At 38.8% G+C, this 21,162-nt stretch overlaps 1 protein-coding gene across 2 annotated transcripts; it reads right to left on the reverse strand.

Moving 5' to 3' along the window:
• Window positions 1-343: 343 nt before the first annotated feature.
• Window positions 344-20,179, reverse strand: crb2a (crumbs cell polarity complex component 2a). 2 transcript variants are annotated; one of them, XM_079486317.1, is made up of 13 exons: window positions 19,871-20,179; window positions 9,802-10,461; window positions 9,335-9,530; window positions 9,110-9,249; window positions 8,840-9,010; window positions 7,549-7,662; window positions 6,510-7,472; window positions 4,969-5,525; window positions 4,724-4,889; window positions 2,954-3,824; window positions 2,732-2,848; window positions 2,408-2,534; window positions 344-2,298 (listed from the first exon to the last, which is right to left on the reverse strand). In XM_079486317.1, exons 1-13 carry the CDS (start codon window positions 19,962-19,964, stop codon window positions 2,077-2,079), a joined length of 4,398 nt encoding a protein of 1,465 aa, XP_079342443.1. In that variant the 5' UTR covers window positions 19,965-20,179; the 3' UTR covers window positions 344-2,076. The 2 variants fall into 2 exon arrangements, with proteins under 2 accessions (XP_079342443.1, XP_079342444.1); XM_079486318.1 differs by lacking the exon at window positions 19,871-20,179 and adding an exon at window positions 10,703-10,748.
• Window positions 20,180-21,162: the final 983 nt, after the last annotated feature.

The raw sequence follows: 21,162 nt of genomic DNA on the forward strand, positions 1-21,162 counted from the left end.
TGCTTTCTATTTACATACACTGCAGGTCCCCTTGCATGGAATTCACCATGTTGTTTCTACAGTAGCCCTAAATGGACAAACTGCTCTACAGCGAGCGTTTCATAAAAACGTTTTCCTTCGGCAAAGAAGCGAAAACGGACATCACGTCTGTCCTGTGTCGGTTGCCATAGTGCTTCAAAAGGGAGGGTTAGAGTGAGCCGGTTGCAATTTGCAACCTCACCACTACATGCCACTCAAATCTCCACATTGCTCCTTTAACTAGTCATCAATTAGACACATCAAACATAACACAAAATCAGACACATCAAATCGTTTTATTACAAATGTACATAATAAAAAAAAACAGTGTTTGAACAAAACTTTATTAGAAAAAATAGTTCCTATGTGTTTGAGTGGATTGTAGTGATCTGCATGAAGACACAAAATAACAACACAGTTTAAAACAATCATAAACCATCAATCTGAACATTCAACTAAACGCTTAAGAAAACGTTAACAACTTGTAAAATACAGGTATATCGTACTACATTCACATTCAAGTCTGCAGAGCATCTGGACCTCAGTGATGTTGATTTATTATTTATATGTCATCTTTGTTTATCTTCATACACAGTTTTGATAACTTGTTCGCAGAATTTTTTTCAGTGGGCCTGGCGTCTCTGTTTGCAGCGGAAAGTGTATTTAAACAAATGCTTATTGTTTTTCCTTGAATATTTAAATACATATCAAAATACAGTCGCGGTGATTGTCAACAATATTTGTTCACAGCTTTCCTCAGTACAAGACACAAACTCAAAAAATATTTGCCGCGGTTCTTGCTAAATAACCCAAACAGTGACCTCTAGATACAGCTAGTCACCGACTTCTCTATAGGTTGCCAACTGGGGCACAACAACTTCATAGTTTTTACATCAGTCTATTTTTCTGAACATACAGTTTTAGGTCTCAACCCGTTTAAAAAGACAAAAATATTAACACAGTCATATCAGGATTTGAATCCACAGACCTCCTATTATAGATACTATACCTCACATTCACGTGTGTGGTTCAGTATAATACTTAACGGTTCAGTAGGTCACCTATTTTGTACTTGATAAATGTTTTGATCACTTTTTTAGTTTTTGCCTTCAGGTCTGCATGGGAAGCTCTGTAAGACTCCGACATCAGATTTATGATTTATTTTGGGTTGGAAAAAATATTTGTTAGGCAGATGTTCATGTTTTTAATGACTTCACTTGATCAGAAAGCGATGGGAAATGTAGCAGGTCATAAACATCTAAATGAGTTCTTGCTGACTTTATAGATTTTCCTGAACAATGCATTCAAACTATTTGTACAGTCAACATTGGATATTAAAACTGTAATTGTAGTTCATTAACCTATGCCCCATAACTAAAACAAGAACGTTGTTTCGCATACTCGCATACATCTTGTAGACACACAGATTCTGACATGACTTGAAGGCATCAAAACCCACAAAAAGAAACCATCCAGCGGTCTTCTACATTTGCACATTGTTATAGCAACCATTTTGCTTTCAACCATGATGTAGGAGCAGCTTGTGGCTAATGCAATTCAGAAACTTAAGTTCTGAAATGAGCAAAGAAATACGTTGAGGGACATTAGGGAGACCGTAAACTATCATTGTCCCCTGTTTCCTTGGAATAATGCCTTACTGTAAACGTTCAGGCATATTTTGATATATATCCATAAAGTAGAAAATCACCCCAAGTCCATCTTCAGCATTTGGACTTGATTGTTAACTTGTGCCATAGGTCTCCATCCTTCACTATAACCTAAAAGTCAGTGTAAGGGACATACTATATTTACAAAATGGTTGGAGACTTACTGAGATTGATCTGGAAAATGCAACTAGGAAGCATTTATCCATAAGAAATTACATATAAAAGATCCACTGTATGCATTCATGTTTTCATCTCTTCTGTCTGTTTGTCCAGTGTTGCACCCTCACGATGCTGTAGTGTTAAGTTTGTGGGTAACACGTGCATCCCATTTCTCCCTTAAATATGGTTTTAGTCACACAAATATAACGTTGCCTCTGTATATTGACACATTTCAGATTAGACGCTCCTCGGGTGGTACTTTCAGCATGCTGTCCATCTCCAGACGCGCACCAGCAAATTCCTGTTGGCTAGGGGAGTACGTTCCCTCCGACTGCCGTTTCCTTCGTGCCGTCATCAGCATGAAAATAAAACCAATCGCCGTCAAGAGGGCACAGCCACACACCACCGGGACCGCAATCGCCAGCCACGGGATACGATCTTTCTGAGACTGTTTCTAGAGAGATGCAGGTATATGAATAAAATACTAGATACTTGAGCTATTAAACTAGTTTGCATTCTCATTTTTGTTTACAGTGTGCTTTGTTGTTTATGTTTATACGTACATTTGTTTCACAGAACTGGCCACTTAATCCCGCCGGACACAAACATTGAAACCGGTTCAGCCGATCCAGACAGGATCCTCCGTTCAGACACGGGCCGGACGCACACTCGTCAATTTCTGTCTCGCATCTGAATGAATGACAAAAGTTTATATTTATGTTCAGAAATTGTATGAGGCATAACAGAGCAATTTAGAGGGTGACCCTTATTATCACCAATGGTTTAATGTTTTTCTTTTGTGACTTTAATTCTGTACACCTCTTTGCCATCGTGCAGAAATGTACGGCAAGAAGACACATTTTCAAGTGATTTACGGTAAATGGTACCTGTCTCCTGTGAATCCTGGAGAGCAGGTGCAGTTTGCACCCCATTGTGTGTCATGACACACGCCATCGTTTTCACATCGATAGTCTGGTTCACACTTCAGAGGAGGGTAGTTGTACCTGTTTCACAAATACACAAGCGTTTCGCTCAAAATTTTGAAACAATCGGATCCAATTCCTGCAAAAATCGGATCTGTGAATTTGTGATTTTGCGTGTGTACTCACTGGCAACGTGTTCCGCTGTACTGAGGTGGACAGATACACGTGTAGCCATTAATCCCGTCCACACAGGTACCCCCATGCTTACACTCTGACGCTTTACAATCATCAAGGTTGTCCAAACAGGTAGGTCCACCGTAGCCCGGGTGACACGTGCACTCAAAGCCGTTCAACTTATCGGTGCACCTGCCGTGGACGCAGGGCCCGGACGCACATTCATCTGTTTCTGTCTCACAGGTGCTTCCTTCCCAGCCAGGTGGACACTGGCAGGCAAAAGTATTGAAGAGATCCACACACGTGCCACCCCGCCTGCATGGATGAGAATCGCAAATCGGACCCCCAATGCACCCCAAGTGCACATGCTCGTCTGAACGTCTCCAAAACCTTGATGTCTGTGGTGCTTTAACGTTGTCATCAAACGGAAGGTAAACCTCACCCAGTCTGACCGCACCCATGCACCCTGTGTACATCTCTGCCAGTGCAACCTCACTTGAGCGGTCGTTGAGAAAGTGCAAACTCCTTAAAAGAGCCGGAGCACTGCTACCATCCATGACACCATCCACCAAAATCAACCAGAGTGAAAGATCACGCTCCGGGTATGCCATGGACACCAGGAGGCGATGCCATTCGCCATCTGCAACGTGTCTTTGTCCGGAGAAGATCACTGGTTCCACTCTGTTCTCGGTATGGATCTCCACTTGAACGGATGAATCAACCAGGCCAATCAGGAGAAGCTCCGCACCCCTCCTTGCGCGCAGTAATACAGCATTTTCCTGCCGTGTACGTAGCTCTATGGTAACATTGGTGACCGGGGAAACTAGGGTTCCTTTGGCACTGTAGTGTAAGGGGGTGTTGTGGAAAGTTGCATTGGTGATACCTGGAAAAGAGAACAAAAATAGAAGAGTTTATAAGGGAGAGTAGGGTTTGTTGTCAAGGCCTTTATGTCAGTTGCTAAAAGGTTTGGACATGCTATCACCCAAATGTGCTATTTTCTTTCTAGCAGAGCTTTTGTATGTTTCAGATGCTTAAATTACAACCTTCAAAATATCCGTAAAAGGTATATTATAAGAGAAAATATTTGTATAATAAGAATACTTTCGATTAAATTCATGTAAAATTAATTTATTAAAATGTAGTAAAAACATTGAAAATTAATAATATACATCAATATTAGTACATCAATTTGAGTATAATAACAACAAAGTATATTTAAAATACACTTGACCTGTACTTAAGTATACTTTTTGAAGTGAATCCAATCATTTTGTGAATTCCGTCCTCTAATATATTTCGTTAAAATTGTTAATATTTTTTGGTCATTTTAATTTTTTATATATATTTTGTCATTTTCATAAATGGAAAATGATTAAAGTATTAAATCAAAATTATATATTTATTTAAGATACAATATATATAATATTATTTCAGAGAATGTAACTTTGATATATGTCTATTTTGTCTTTCTGAACCAACAGCTTTTTACTTGTTTTAAGTTATTAAATAAATACAAATTAAGTGCAGGAGGGTAAAACAAGGTTATTTCAAAGATACATGTTCTTGAAACAAGTCTAAATATCTCCATGTTGCATCTTGTTTAAAAAAAACGTAAAATATAGAATTATATTAGAATTTTTAATAAAACTACGTGTATATATATATATTTCTCAACTTTCTAAAATTTTCATGAACAAACAATATATTTTTTACGGTATAATAAGTCTGCATATAACTGATAGATGTGTTATAGAATCATCTGGGTGTTGAAGATAAACATACATTCAAACCCATCCAACAGATCCACACAGTGTCCGCCGTTTACACATGGGTTGCTCACACACCACACTCGGGTTTCGCACGTCTTTCCGGTGAAATTTTGAGGGCAGGAACAAGTGAAGTCATTCCATGTGAGTGTACACTCCCCTCCATTCAAGCAAGGCTTCACCTGCAAACCAAAGAAAATAATTTTAGATCCCACATAAGATTGTTGCACTGTATATGGACTGCACTGTGTGTCTGAATACCTTGCATTTATCGTCACTGATGCATCCAAAAATCACATTTTCTCTATCACTGGCAACATATACAGTCTCATTGCCATTCCATGTTTTCAGGTCCAGATGCACGTCATCCAGTCTCAGGTCCTGCAGGCAGCCTTTAAAGTGACCCCCCCACCCAGCTGCGCCCCCACCTGGAAGCCCTCCGACATACACCAGGTCTCTTTCTAGAACTTCCAAGTCTGGCAGCGAGCCAAGTTCAAAGCGCCAGCCTCCGTGGATGAAGAACACCTGACCATCCTCGACATCCACCTGCAACAGCTGCTTTTCTCCGTTACTGACAAACGCTGGTACTGACAGCACGGGCGACTTCGCAGTTGAGGTCACCTTCACTCGACCCGTTTGTAGGTAGATGGTAAAGTAAGGTTCCTCACTCTCTGTTCTACGAATCTGAAGTAACAATCCACTGGACTGAAGCGATCGCAGGAAGAACGTCACGCTGAAGCTTCTGCCAATATCAGACTGCATTTGAAATGCAAGAAAGCTGACGGAGTCTTCGTGACCAAATGTCCAAGATGGGTATTCTGAGACGATAGAAGAAGTAGAAGGTGTGTGAGAGACACGGAAGACTCATAAATCAAAGCTGCGTTGTCTAACTTTTAAAAAATATTACATTAAAATAATCAAATCAAATAAAGAATAAATTAAAATCTGTTATTGAACAAGTCTTGAGAGCTGTATCTTGACCTTACACCAATACACAACAGTAAGCTTATAAAAACATTTATAATTTGATCTGTCAGGTACGAAATTTCTATTTTTTATATAAAAAATAATTGTACTTCCAAAATCGAAATGCAATTCAATATCCTGTTTGCTACCTCAATTTAAATTAAATACAAATTAAGGAATAAAAAGTATTTAATTTGTTATATCTTTTGGTAAAATACACAAACATTAACTAACATGAGCTTGATTAATATAGACCGTTTCATTAGATGCGCGCGCCTGACCCCCAGTTAACTTCTGGTTTGTGTTTGGCTAGTGTCTAATAATAAAACCATTTATATTTTATTCAATTTATGTTAATATTAATTTATATAATTTTATTGTATAAGAACTGTATTAAATAAACGATTCGTTGCATTTTATTGCATGTTCATTTTATTAAATAAATCAGTTGTTGAATCGGTCCTGCAGTTTGGTTGCATTGACATCTAGTGGTTGAGCTCAGTGGTAAGAGCATTCCGTTAACAACGCAAGGTTTGGGTTTGATCCCAGGGGGTTGCACATACCTATGTATAAATGTATAGGATAATGCTATGTAAGTCGCTTTGGATAAAAGCGTCTGCCAAATGCATAAATGTAAATATTGGAGAGGCAAGTTTAGCCAAGTAACGGTTCTTAGTTTCTTTTGATTGTTATCAGATATAATCTACAGGCGCTCATTCTTCATTCATTGTACCTATGCATAAACTAATGTTGACAGATACAGTCTTACTGTCAAGTGTTACCATTTTGCCTTACAAATATATTTGGTTTGGTTCGTGCAGTGTGTGAATGCCGACCTTCGCTGCATTCATGTCCGTGATGAGGTCTATAGCAGTCACAGCGGTAGCTGGTCCAGAGGTCAACACATCGCCCATGTTGGGAGCAGGGTTGTGGATCCACCTCGCACCATTCAGTCTTTTTACATCCTATCTCCACACTCTCATCCCCGTCACCCAGATCCTGAGGTAAGACCTGACGACCGTCCACCTGCAAGTCCTCCATACATCCCAAAAATCCACGGCTGCTCAACGTAAACTTCAGATACTCCTCTGGTACTCCACCCACATACACCTTTGTGAGATGCTTTGAGAAAGGTTCACAATCATCCGGAAATTTGTTTTCCACTTTGCATGCTTTATTTACACAGGCTGGACCTTTAACCTCCAGCACAACTTTTGTAGACTCTTCATCAATGCCTGTCACAACCTCACGCCATTCTCCATCACTCACAACGCCTGGCAACCATGCCTCCAGCGGCCCTCCGACTCCCCACATCACTCTGGTACGAAGCTCACCCCCAACAATCTCCAAAGACAGGAAGGTTTCAGGGTTGCCACGAAAGAACAACAGCATGTCAGGCAATGTGGTGCGGAAGCGCAGGCGCACCTCAAAAGCACGCCCGTGTTTTGTATCTCTCCTTCTGCGCTCGAGAGCTGGAACATCAAATAAGAAGAATCTCGGTGAAGAGAAGGAGAATGTGGTTGGTGTAGAGCAGACGTCATCGTAGAAACCCGGGGGGCAGAGACAGGTATGTCCGTGTGTCTCTCCGTCAAACCATGGCAGGCAGGTGGCGCCATTTTCACATGTGTTTTGAACGCAACCAAGCATCTGCACGCTGCATTGAGGTCCGCCCCAGGGCAGCAGAGCTTCCTCAGCTTCTGCACAGAAACACTTGTATCCAGCCACTCCATCTTCACATACACCTCCGTTCAGACAGGGGGCGCTCTCACATTCGTTTATATTGACTTCACACTGCACACCTGAGAAAAACACGCAAAGTTGAATCGAACAAACAAACACACACACACTGTTACCCTTACACATGCAAACACTGACCTGTAAACCCATCTCCACACACACACATGTATCCGTTTACAAGATCCTCACAGCTGCCTCCGTTGAAGCACGGCTTGGACGCACACTCGTTTATGTTTACTGAACAGTTCTCTCCTGGGGAAAATAAGTAAATTTGTTGTTTAAAACAGAATGACAAATCTAGCAAATGATTAAAAGATTGTGTTGAACAGCTAATAAACTAAAGACTAAAGGTCTTTGCAATGTCAAAATAAAAGTCTGGTTAACTTTAACGAATTATGACATACCCACATGAAAAAATACATAGTGGTATAAAACTGCATTATTTACTTTAGAAAAACGTAGCACTACAATTTATAAAAAAACCTCAATTAATTTAGTTTAATAGGGTATATGCACATGGGACGATGACCCACGTCCGCAAACATCTCAGCCAGTTGCACTGAGGGGATTTTTCACCAAGTGATAACGATGTGTTTAGTAAGAAAACGTTCACATTTTTAGTAAGTGCAAGTTAGTAAGTGCAAAAGGTCACTTTGCTGTTTTTCATAGTTTGTTGATGTACCTTGAAACGGATGGCCTAAAGTGCTTCTCCTTTTTAGTTTTTTGACATATGACGAAATGTTTGTATAATTAGACTCACTTTGTTGACCATAATCCCATATGCATCCTCAAGTGAAACGCCATTGTTCCCTATGGATGCTACGTGCACCGGATGTATCAGCCTGGCTGACATTTAAGCGGAAGTACGTCATCGTCCCGTGTGCATATACCCTATTTATTTACTAAAATAAATTTAGTAGACTGCTAAAAAAACGAGAGGAAAAAATGTACTGTTTTATATTTTGTAAATGGTTCTTCTTCTTATAATGTTAAATAACTGTATTATATGAAAAAATTTCTTCAGTTTGTGAGTAAATACTTTATTATACTAAAGTCATCCACATCCAATACTTTTGTATACTAAGGTATTGTTCAAGTGGACAAATATATTACGTTTGTATAATAAAAAAGATATATAAAAAATATATAAAACCGGATTTCTAGAGCTTTGATTTTGGTATAAAAGGTCACTCAAAATTTTCTTTTTACTCAAGTTGTTGTAAGGCAGTATTTGTGTGTAGAAAGTTTGTTTTTACATACAATGCATGTATTTGTGTTTCACAAAAGAAAGTCATGGAGCTGTGGCCCAACATGAAGATGAGCAAATGATGACCATATTTTCTGGTTAGCCTATCCTTTTAAGCATAACTTACGGGAGATGCATGTGAATAATACACTTGTCACATTGTTTAATGTGTGATTTCAGTACCCGCATATCCAGGTTTGCACTTGCAGGCGTAACCTTCCGCGTTGTCGTAGCTGAAAGTCGAGTCTGTATTCCAGTTCTCAGGTTTAGAATTCTCAAAACATTCACCGCCGTTCTCACAAGGCGTATCAGCACATTCATCTACATCCACCTCACAGTTTACACCTTCAAAACCTGCAAACACACGTACACATCAGTAGCAGTACAAACAGTACAAAGCAGTACAATTTTGATCGAAGAGTAGGCCCACTTAAAAGAATGAAGGATAGCTACCTGGCCAACAGGTACAGTTGTAATGGTTAATACCCTCTACACAAGTTCCTCCATGTTGGCATGGATATGATGCACACTCAGGAATATCTTCCTCACAGTGGTCTCCCATAAACCCAGTGCCTTCACACTTGCATTCATAACTGCACGAAAAAAAGAAAAAACAATCAGAGCGGCCATTATTCACACCATTCCATCAATACACTTGTAGTTTCGGAGTGCTCTTACCTGTCGATGAGGTCGTGACAGATTCCTCCGTTCTGACACGGTTGGCTCTCACACTCATTAATGTTGATCTCGCAGTTGGCCCCTTCGAACCCTTGCTCGCATTCACAGGTGTACAGTCCCAGCAGATCGTGACAGGTGGCGCCATTATTACAGGGATTTGACTCGCATTCATCAATCTCCATCTCACAGTTTATTCCTGCGCAGACACACATGATGCACGGTTAAAAATGTCTCTGTGGTTTTGTCATTTATTTGTCTCATAGTGGAAAACTATGGAATGGAAGCCTATGTGGGCCAATCCTGTTTGGTTACTACCATTCATCATAATATCTTCTTTTTTGACTAAACTATCCCTTTAAGGGGATTTTACAATAACAGTGATTTGCATTTTGCAGAAGTGAATATTACATTTGGAAACTTCAGGTTTCCAACAAGATAACAGACCCCCACACCCCCATTTACATTACCTGTATATCCTGGTAGGCATTCACAAATGTACCGATCTTTCTCATTCATACAGGTTCCGTTGTTCCAGCAGGGTCGGGATGCGCACTCGTTTATGTCAATCTCACAGGTGTGTCCTTGGTAACCCGGAACGCAGAAGCAGAGATACCTATTCACTCCATCCAGACAGATGGCGCCATTCTGACACGGATGTGACGCGCACTCATCCATATCCTCTTCGCACATCTCTCCTCGGAAACCACTGGGACAGGTGCACTCAAACCCGTCTACTATCCTACTACAAGTGCCATTGTTTAGACAAGGTTCATCGATGCAGTCTGTTATACGACGGCTACAGTTCTCTCCTCCATATCCAGGTGGGCAAAGGCATTTGTAGCCGTTTAACTCGTCCATGCATTCTGAAAGTACGCCCACACATGGCCCGCTTTCGCACTCGTTGACGTCACCCGGGCAGGTGTAGTGCTCTGAGCCCGGGTCACTCACGCATCCTTCACATTGGGCGAACACGCACGCGTTGTACAGTTCGTCACAGTCCTTCCCTGTGTACCGGACACCTTCCCGTGAACACAGACACACGTAATCGTCCATGGTGTCCATGCACGTCGCCCCGTTACGACAGGGAGATGATGCGCACAAGTCAGATGACCCCGAACAGAGTATACCTGCAGTGACAGAAAAAGATTGAGATTGATTACTGTGATCAGGGTTGCCAGATCATGACAAAACCAACATCATTGCAAATCAAAGAGAGCTCAAGAGGACACCAGACAAATACCAATACGCTATTATTCCTAAAATAGACAGTTAAGTATCTGTAAGGCATTAAACACAGTTTTATCTTGACAATCCCAATATAGTAAAAATCAAAAACACAGTCTGTTAATATAAATAACTTGAAATAACCTGAAAAATATCCGCTGATGAACTAATCCTGCGTTCAAGACAAACCTTGGATTTGGGACATTTCCAACCTGGAAGTAAGATCTGTGTTTTAACATGTTGTAAAAGATTAATATTACTAATTATAAATCAGCATTAAAACATTCTAAGTATTTGAACATTAAACATTAAAGATAAAAACAGGGCCATTCCAGGAATTATTTTCTTTTTACGTTGAGTTGGGAATATCCTAAAACTGAGATTTCTTGGAAGCAGTAAAAATCCATTCAAACTGTGGAAAAAAGAACCTTTGGCAATAGTTTTCAAAGTAGCCCAATGATGTGGGAAATCTGCAGATCTGGCATCCCTGATTTTGACTTAGTAAAGCTCCTTAACTTTACAGTATATAGCATATGCGGTACAATTATTCAAGACGGTGCTGATCTTTACTGTTCCGAGTGGGAGAGAACCCCTCAAAAACAAAGAGAGAGAATATCTTTAATGTCAACGTTACAAAAAACAGACGTATATATGTAGCATTCTTTATCACCGTTTGTCATAACAAGCCTCATAAAACTTGTTTAATCTCTGAACTAAGAGGTCAAAATTGAGATCGATATTCTACACTCTGACCTTGTGTGCTGTAAATTGCACATTATGTTCGTGCCTATGTCATTGTGTGTCTTTTCATAAGCAAAATGAGGTGCACGGCATTCACGGGGATTTTCCCGTACAAAGCGACCAATGGCACGAGAGCTTTTTGAGTTTCCAAATTCCCGTTATCTGCCTGACCTCGACCTTCGGCCCCCACCGCTCGGATCCATTAGTGTGGTCCACCCATCCTTATCCTTCACGGGGCCCCTCGTCCCCCCAAACTCCACACCCCCACCTTCTCCCAACCACTTTGGCTTTGATCAGGCTTCATCCCAAATATTCATTCAGGCGGAAGATATTAATGAGTGAGCAAAAGGAATGAAGTATTGTGTGTGTGACCTATGAGTGTTGTGTAGCGGAGCAGTGTAGCGGGAATAGAAATATGTTTTGTGTGTATTTGTGTCAGTTTTTGCTGCATGAAGGTACAAAATGTTCCCACACAGATGCTACAGTTTGGTTTGTTTGGTTAGTGCTGCTACTTTTAGTAGCCACTCCTAAATCAGTTCTGTGTGCGTAAGAGATTAATACAGTTTAGGTTAAGTTTCCTCCGCTGTTCCTCAAATAGACTAAGCTTTTTACACCTGATCAACAGAGAGAGAGAGGGATATGCTCTTGGATGATGTGGGATCTCAACACATAATAATCTGTAGTTCTGTTACAGATGTATTTTAAACATTTTCTGAATTAAACGTGAAAGCGACAGAAGTAAAGGTGTTTTGGGAGGCTGTTAGAGAAATGCTATGCGGATGCTCGTGTGGTCTCAGTTGTTTTAGTGCATTGCTCGGTGGTTGCCGGGGTGATCTGGGCGGTTTTGGGTGTCTTATTTTTCATGTGGTGAGTAAACACAAAATGTGAAGTAGCCTATCATTGTCTGTGTGAGTTAACGTCACGTGCACCTGTTTTGATTAAGGAATAATAGCTCAATGAATAACGCAATCTTACACAATAAAAACATAACACAATAAAAAACATGATTTATCAAGAGTTATCTGTTTTTTTAAATGAACTCTTCATAATATATTGTTGTTTTAATGCACCTGTGGTGTGTGTAATGTAATATACTTTTGATGTATTTATATGTACTTTCTTCTTGCTTTCGATTTGAATTCATGTTTAAAGATAAAAATACTTGATGCATAACAAAATACTTAACTATAAAAATATGCAAGAGGAAAGACTGGACACTTCTCTAGAAAGAAAATGCGAGCGTTTAAAGCACACGGCCAGAGCATCTTCATGCCCAATAATAATCTTTTACATTCTGAAAGCGAATGGAATAAAGAGTTTCTCTCTGTCTCGCACACACACTCATTATTGTCACATTTTCCTGCTGAACATGCGGCTTCCCAAAACTTCAAAATCATATTGGATCTTAGTATTGTCCGACAGTCCAGATGAAGTTTAGCCAGACATCCACACAAACATTCCCACCCCCGATCTGGGGAAACGACCTCCAGTCGGGCTGACCGGCTAGTGTCCACTGCGCGAGTCTCCGTTTCCATAGTTACCGCTGAGCTAATTTGACCCAGAGACGATGAGATGTTGACCCCTGTGATCCCAGATCCGCCTCCTCTCTCTCCTCCTCTACTGTTTTGTTCCATCTCTATCCCTCTTCTTAGAGCTTTTTAAGCATGATGTCATTTCCTGTCTGTGTAGTGCAACAAGTGAAGAAGATTACTGTCCCTGAACCAGATGGTGAACAGTGATGTCAGCCCATTAATGACAGGCAGGTCCATGCTTACTCAGCATATGCTTAGTAAAATATACTGTAAATATCTAAATGAAACATAAAAATATGTTTTCAATGAACGACATGATTATTCAAAACTATTTAGTATTTTTGATAAAGATGTCATAAGAGATGAGCATTAAAAGAGATAAAAGAAATTGTGCTTTATATTACTTTCAAAATATAGTAAAAGTTACTTGAGTTTTTATGCTATTTTCAAACTGTACGCTATTAGATTATTAATGATAATCTTAAATCAAATTTGTTTTATTTTGCCTTGTTGTGCAAGCACTGTCGAGCTTGTGCAGAGGCTGGAACTTTTGCCAGAGGGGAACTGGAATCCCCTGGTTAGGCCTCGTTTCCTTCAGAGGTTGTTTTTCTCCTCCAATGGAGTTTTGGGTTCCTCAACACCATACTGTTGCATACTGTTTTGCACTGTTGCACTGTTTATCTTTCGCATCTCTTTCACTTCATGAAATGCTCTCTGTGGCCTTTGCTTACCGGTGCACCGCACCATCTGTTAAGAGAATTTGAAACAGGATTAAAGGGTTTGTAGCTTCTTTAGCTTCTGTACTTTCACACCGACACAAACTCACAGAGGCTGTGTTCACATTCTGCTTAGCTTCAAAAGAAAGCATGCCTATTGAACATTGTTTTATCTGTAATTTTGCTTTAAGAAGGATGAGATCGATTTGCACTGTGGCTGTAGGTATTGCTATACTATATAATAGAGCTACTGTAAATATAGCTTTAGTTACTGTATTTAATGAAGATCAAAATAAATGAAAGTTTCTTGTCCATGAAAATAAGATTAGAACAAAAAAGAAATAACGACATTTTTAATAAATCTTTTTAAAATAAAAATCAAAATTGTGCATTCTCACTCGACCTTTATCATTTTTATGTAAATACTTATAAACACAAATCTGTGTGAATAATGCTGTAGACTTCATTGAAAGCTTAATAAATGTTAAGGATCATCAGAGATTGAACGGGCCTGTGGCTTTACTGAGTTCATCATAATCCTCTCAGTGTGGTGTGTAACACTGAACAGCCTTACACTGGTCTCACTAAGCCAGGCAGATTTGTGACCTCAGGCTGTGCTTCTCTGTCTCTTCTCTGCAATTAGTGCATTAACAAGATTTTTACGAACATCCACAAGCTCTTTGCAAATACTGATATAGCTCATCATTGTGTCTTTCAAAGAAGCTTAAACGGCAAAGGACGTGAGAAGGAAAGCCCTAGCGTTAACAAACAATAGATGTCCACAAATTAGCAAGTCACTGATGGTCCTTTTCAGGTCCAGTCACATGATGTTGCTATCCCGTTCTTCTTTAATGTCTTGGCAGCTCTGGGGACACTAGCTGCCGGCCTAATGCTTCTTTACAGTAAGATACAGTGAGCCAAAACGTGTAGCACGTGGTTTCTTGGCCAAAACTCCAAAAGTACACATGCATCAAACTTTCCTGACAGCTCCTGGATTCAGACATGACTGCTGCTCAATGTACAGCAGGGGTCTCCAACCTTTTTGTAAGGGAGGGCTACCAAAATATCTAAAATCCTCTAGAGGGCTACTTGTTGATAACATACTTTCAAACTTTAAACATGTGACGCCTTATTTTTATGCTCACAGAACCAAATTCAGTTTTCTTTCAGATATTTTTGCACTTGAATATATTAAAGCTTATAACACTTGCTCATAATAAACTTTCATGAGGGTGTAGTACTTGGCTGATCGGTATAGTCACAGATTTGTCAACTGTCTTGAGCATTATTGGTGAGCCCTGCGTTTAGCGGGCACCTTACAGAATTCACGCGGGCTACCAGGTGCACGTTGGAGACCCCTGATGTACAGTATAAGACAATGCAATGGATAAAAGCGTCTGCCAAATGCATAAATGTAAATGTACTCTTCATCAATGCAACAATTACTTTTAACCGACTGGTAGCAAAAGTAATTTTATTAGAAGTATAAAGTGTCCCATATCATTTCACAGGGGTCTTAGCGGAGTAACCACATAGTTCAGCACAATACTAATTTACTTAGACAACCTAATTCTTTTTTTGTCTAAGTATACATGTATATGTACACTAAAAGTCCCATAAAAACAGTAATATTCCAGCAGCTGGGGCAACAAAAATATTGTTAAATATGTTTTTGTTATTTTACACCCGACTTGTAAATTAGCAGTCTGCTGTTTATATAATTCGACTCTTTTTGTACCATATTTTAAATAATATGTAAAAATTCTGTAAACATTTTTTTACAGTAAATACTATCTATAATTTTAAACAATATATATTGTAGTATATTAACATATTATATGATAAATTAATATATTCTTTGAAATAGTATATTACTATTTTTTAACTCTTGTGTATGTGTTTTTTTAAATTATTTTTGCTAAAAGAAATTGGTGTTATTTTTTTCAACCTCAACAGTTTTTTTTGTACAGTTTAGCACAATAAACAAATAGTACTTTTTTCATGAATGTGACTTAACATAGACAACATTCTGTATATGGATGATATTTGTCATTTACTATCGCGATCGCCATATGGAGATCCTAGGTTTCAGAAGGAAAGCAAATACAGTTTTTAAACGATATCTTAAAAGTTTAAAAGCCACGCATTTGTGAGACCTGGAAGTGTCCATAAAGTCTATCTATGAACCTGGTAGGATTAAAAGTAATAAAACTCCACATTGTAGATTTTAATGGGACGTCGTCGCCTTTTGATCTGCTAATGTTCTGTTTGTACATATTTGTGCTTTCTTAAGCTTGTTGGAATGTGGACAACATCCAGACGCACGACACATTTAGATTCCAGGTGGAGAGAGTGGTGTAGTACAGGCTGGAGTTTCACAGATGTGTCTGCTCTTCATCTGACAGAGACATTCTCCTGCCGTAGCTTAAACTGTCTTCGGTGCTATTTCTTACTCTAGACATGTGCGAATATATCGTGTTATCTGTCCTGGACTTCTAGAGGAATGTTAGCCATGCACTGAGAGCTGAGACTGTTCCTCTTACCTCACACGCTAACCTCACTGATACCAGCTGTCAATCAAACACAACTCCACCTATTCTGTTTAGATAACTGTCAATCATCCCTGTTTGTGCCTAACGTCCTGCTGTGAGTGGGTGCGATGGGTTAGTTTTATTGTTTTAAGGGGTTGCATATTGTGTCTGTTGGGTGGGGCATCTGTCAGTGTGTGTTCTCACACCTTTTCAGGGAAAAAGGTGATGCAAAGTTGACATGCTATAGGAATCTGAAAGGGGGAGAGTTTCTTTCTTCTTTCTGAATTGACTGTTATATCCGTATAATGTCTTCAGGGTCCAGGGAGATGGAGAAATCAACACTGTGAGATAAGTTATTCTGCATCTGTACAGAGATATGGTTGGGGACGGATGGGTTTCAGAGAGAGAGAGAGAGAGAGAGAGAGATAGAGAGGGAGGGAGGGCAGCTGTGAGGTGATGTGAGACAGGACTTTGTGATAACCTGTGATCTGTTTATTTTCTCAAGCTTAGGAGGAGTGTGTTTGTATGCATGTTTAGTCTTCTATTTGATTCTTGACTTGAGGGAAATTTAAGCCATTTGTTGATGATTTTAAAGGGAAAGTTCACCCCAAAAGGCCATAATTTAGCCTACTCACCCTCTTGTCATTTCAAACCTGTATGACTTTATTTCTTCAGCAGAACACAAAAGAAGATATTTTGAAGAAAGTTGGTGCTGGCACCATTCACATCTATTTTATGGACACAAAACCAATGCAAGTCAATGGGTGCCGTCGTTGTTTGGTTAACAACGTTCTTCAAAATATCTTCTTACGTGAAAGTCATACAGGTATGAAATGACAAGTGTAAATGATGACAGCATTTTCATTTTTGGGTGATCTGTCACTTTAAATTGGTGTAAATAATGTGCATTTGTGAGTTGTTGCCTGTCTTGGCCAGGACACTTTTGAAAAATGTATTATTAACCTTAAAATTAAAGTTAAATAAACGCTAATAAAAAGATTTTCAATTCTTTCTTTTCTGTTTTTATTTGCAGACGCTAATCCTCTTTTTTTAAAGCTGCAAACCATAACTTTTGACTCTATTGCCAAGTCTGTTTGATACCCAATTTGTCACTTTATCTGCTTATTTTTATAACGGTAGGAAGTAAAATCATGTCAAAGGAATGTCAAGGAGGGATTTTTTTATTAATCATTATAAGCTTATTGAGAATCTAGAAAATTTAAAGAGACTTTTTTTATGAACTTTCTCAATAACTGTTTTTGTTTGTTTATTTTTAACCACAGAAAAGTTGAATAATTGCAGCATTGATGTGTTTTAAGAAGCCAAAATAGACTTAAATGTAGGCTTGTACTTTGTAATTGTACATTTAAATATAAATTTAAGACTACATTTGTAGTATATTCAGTACAAACTTAAGAGCACTTTAAGTATACTTATGGAAGTGTACACTTATTTTAGTGTTTATTTTTTTACCTGGGTATTCTTGATTTAATACATGTGATGTTTTTTATGTTGATCCACCTATAACAGTGTTATTTATGCGTAAGTGCAAAGTCTGACTCACTACAGACTCATACGCTCATGATCAGAATGCATTGAACTCTGTCATGTAAAGTTATTTTGTCCTGCCGTGTGAATGTATTCTTCCCTCCCCGTGTGCACGTTAGGATTAGGGATGGGGGCAGGGTGCATTGTAGACATTTTCATTGAAAAAGTCATGTGGATTCCAGGATCGCCCACATTTTTCTGAGCGCTTTTGTATGCACGATTCGACATGAACTTTCAGTGCGGCCTAGAAATCAGACCACAGTTTTACCTTCACTTAAGTCACTCGGTGACTCTTATTAATCTACACAGGCAAGTGCCATAATACCGAACTTCAGACCCGGGCAGGGTGGTGAGTTCTGAGTAAACTGAGGGATGTAAGTACCTAACAAAACTTAAATCCACTTAGAAATTATTTTATTAAAGGTATAGTTCACCCAAAAATGAAAGTGTGTCATCAATTATTACCATCATGTCATCTGAAACTTGCATACGACTCTTTCTTCTGTGAAGAACAAAAGATGATAATCTGAGAAATGTTTTTGTGATTTTGCATCCGTACAATGGAAGTGGGGACCGGTGTTCTTTGTTTACCAACATTCTTGTAAAATTCTTTGTCTTTGGCAGAAGAAAAAGTTGTACAGGTTTGGAATGACGGTGAGCACTTACAAACAGTATTTTTACAAAAATGACAACGCATCCTATTGCAATACAAACAGGACCCAAGAATTACAAACTCGACTAAAGACCCCCCACTATTAACACGATTAATGTAATGAGATAATCCCAAGAGCCACAAAAGCTAGAAACCCAAAAATAACGTTTACACACAATTATACGCACTGTTTACTTTTATGTGGTTTATGAGCAACTCTCCCTAAAAAATCCACAGCACATTTGAATTCTTTAACACAACAGATACGATAAAACATCCCATTTGTTATCATCCTCTCAAATGTTCCTCAGATATGGTCAGCACAGAAAACAAAGCCTGACCGTGCGAACAGATGAAAGAACGTTAAGCCTACGGGACGTAAAAGCAAACACAGCTTAAAAGTGCTTAACGTGAATTCCTCCCTCACGCCGCTTCCAAATGACTCAGCCTTGTTGTCGTGGCAACGGGAAACAATGGAACCCACCCCCAACATTTTCTGTTGAGACATTGGCCTGGGAGCGGGGCATCAGATGGGATGGATGGAAGGAGGGAGGGAAATAGAGGCAGAGATAAATAACCTCCCCCAAACTCCTGTCCGTACCACGCACCGGTCATAGCCACTCAAGATCAGAAGGTGGGGGAGACTGGAATACGACTAGAAATCAGATCAACAACACTTTAATGATGCTAAAAATACCGGGATGTGTATGTTTTCTTATAGCTGGGATGATGCTATCAAATTATTTACAAGATTTCTTTGGAAAGTAAACAAATACAGAGATTGCTGAAATTGATTGTTTGCTACAATGTAAGGGTGTTGTGGATGGTTGTCAAGTTGTTCCCAGGTTTTTTTTGGGTGTGTTGCTAGGGTGCTCTTGATAGTTGACAGGTGGTTGCTTTATTGGGCGAAGTAAAAAATATTTTCCGGAAATCACAAATCTGATGGTTTGAAAAGTAAAAAAACATTTGCTCCTCAAATATTCCACAGTCGGAGATTTCAACCCTGTGGCAAAATAAAACTATACAAGTAAAAGCTAAATTATATTTTTAGGTTAGGAATTTCCTAAATCCTAATGCTTAAAACTTGTATGCATGAGAAAAATGATTTTTGCCTGACAGATGGGCCTTTAATATTTATATAATATATGTATTTTCTCCTGTATGCCTTATTATAACTAGAGTGAAATGTGCCTGGGAAAATAGACCTCACACAACATCCAACCTGTTGCCAACCTGTTGCTCTTGACTCTGAGAGAGATGAACAAGTCTGGCAAAACACTCAACATCCCAGTAAAACGATAAACATCAAAATGACCAAACTCTGGCGGAGCATAAAATTCTGTCTAAATGTATAAAAATGTATTCACAACTTCTTTAAAAACTGTAAATACGTTTTTCTGAGACTGCCCCGGACGGAAATATTTTTTATTCCCAAAATTCTTAGCATGCTTGTTTTAATACAATTTATGTATATATATATATATATATATATATATATATATATATATATATGTTTAAAATGCATATATAAATGGTATATATTGCTTCTCATATCATTTCTGTAAGTATTGAGAAAGAACGAGATAGCTCACCCCATTTGAACATCATCATTGTCAGGAAGACTGTCCTGTGACAATTTATCTGCACTTTCCTGATCTCCATGGTGATGTGAGACACCCCAAACATGCCAAAGCAGACCGTTCAGCTTATAGTCTCTTTGAGTCTTTCATAGTGGATCAACCTTCAAATGAATAGTTTTTAAAGAACATCGAGATCCGTAGGTTGAATTTGTTGTAATTCCTAAAACCGTTTAGTTCAGTCGACAAAGTTCCTCCGGACAGCATCCGAACAGTGTGGCTATGAGCAGTGGCTCATTGTAGACACGGTAATGAGACTGACTCTCACACCCAATTCCACAGGGACTTACCACACTAATCACCCAGAGAGAGAGAGAGAGAGAGAGAGAGAGAGAGAGAGAGAGAGAGGAGAGGCTTGAAAACATGAAGTGGACTTCAGTATCAGGACTGTGTGTGTGTGTGTGTGTGTGTGTGTGTGTGTGTGTGTGTGTGTGTGTGTCGATATGCTACAAAATTGACCCAAATTAGCTAAATCCGACAAAATGTGGCATTGGGGATGTCCTCACATATAAAAAATGACAATAAATTGTGAATGTGTTAATAATAATGGAAACACCATTGATATGTTATGTTTAAATCCCTAGAATGTCTTTTGAGAATGCCCAAAGATGGATGTATAGAAATATACTTAAGGTTCTTTATTATTACTTTGCTTTGCAGTCACAAAGCCATCAAATGTGTTTTTATATTTTTAAAATGATGATTTTATTTTGTTTGTGGTATATGTTTTTAAGTGTAAATTATCTAAAACTTGTAATTCATATTTTTACACTCTCTCAATGATTAAGAACAGATTTAATGAATGTTTGTCCTTTGTCATTTCCGAAACGTTTACAAATTCTTGCAGGGGGACGGACAGCGAAAGACCTTGTGAAGGATTGCTGGCAAAGCATACAACACTAACCACAGTAGTGTAGTGTTGGTAATCTGGACTTTGTTTGGTTTAAAAACACTGAGCTCAGCTGGATATTCTCTTTCACAAATCAAAAAACCATCATTAGGTTATTCCCTGCTGATTTTTTCTAACAGAGATCTTGCGTCCTGCTGAGTTTCAGTTATATCACAAATCCATATTCATGAGTTATTCAAGGCTGAATTCCTTTATGCTTACTAATCAAAGTTTTTCCTAAAGAATATCTGTACTATAAAAGTAGTTTTAATGTATCTAATAATGCCTTTTAATGTATCTAATAATGCATTGTAATGTCAAATAACTGTAACAGGTGATACATTAACACAAATCAATT

Source organism: Barbatula barbatula (assembly GCF_947034865.1).
Source record: "Barbatula barbatula genome assembly, chromosome: 22".
Taxonomy (NCBI): Eukaryota; Metazoa; Chordata; class Actinopteri; order Cypriniformes; family Nemacheilidae; genus Barbatula; species Barbatula barbatula.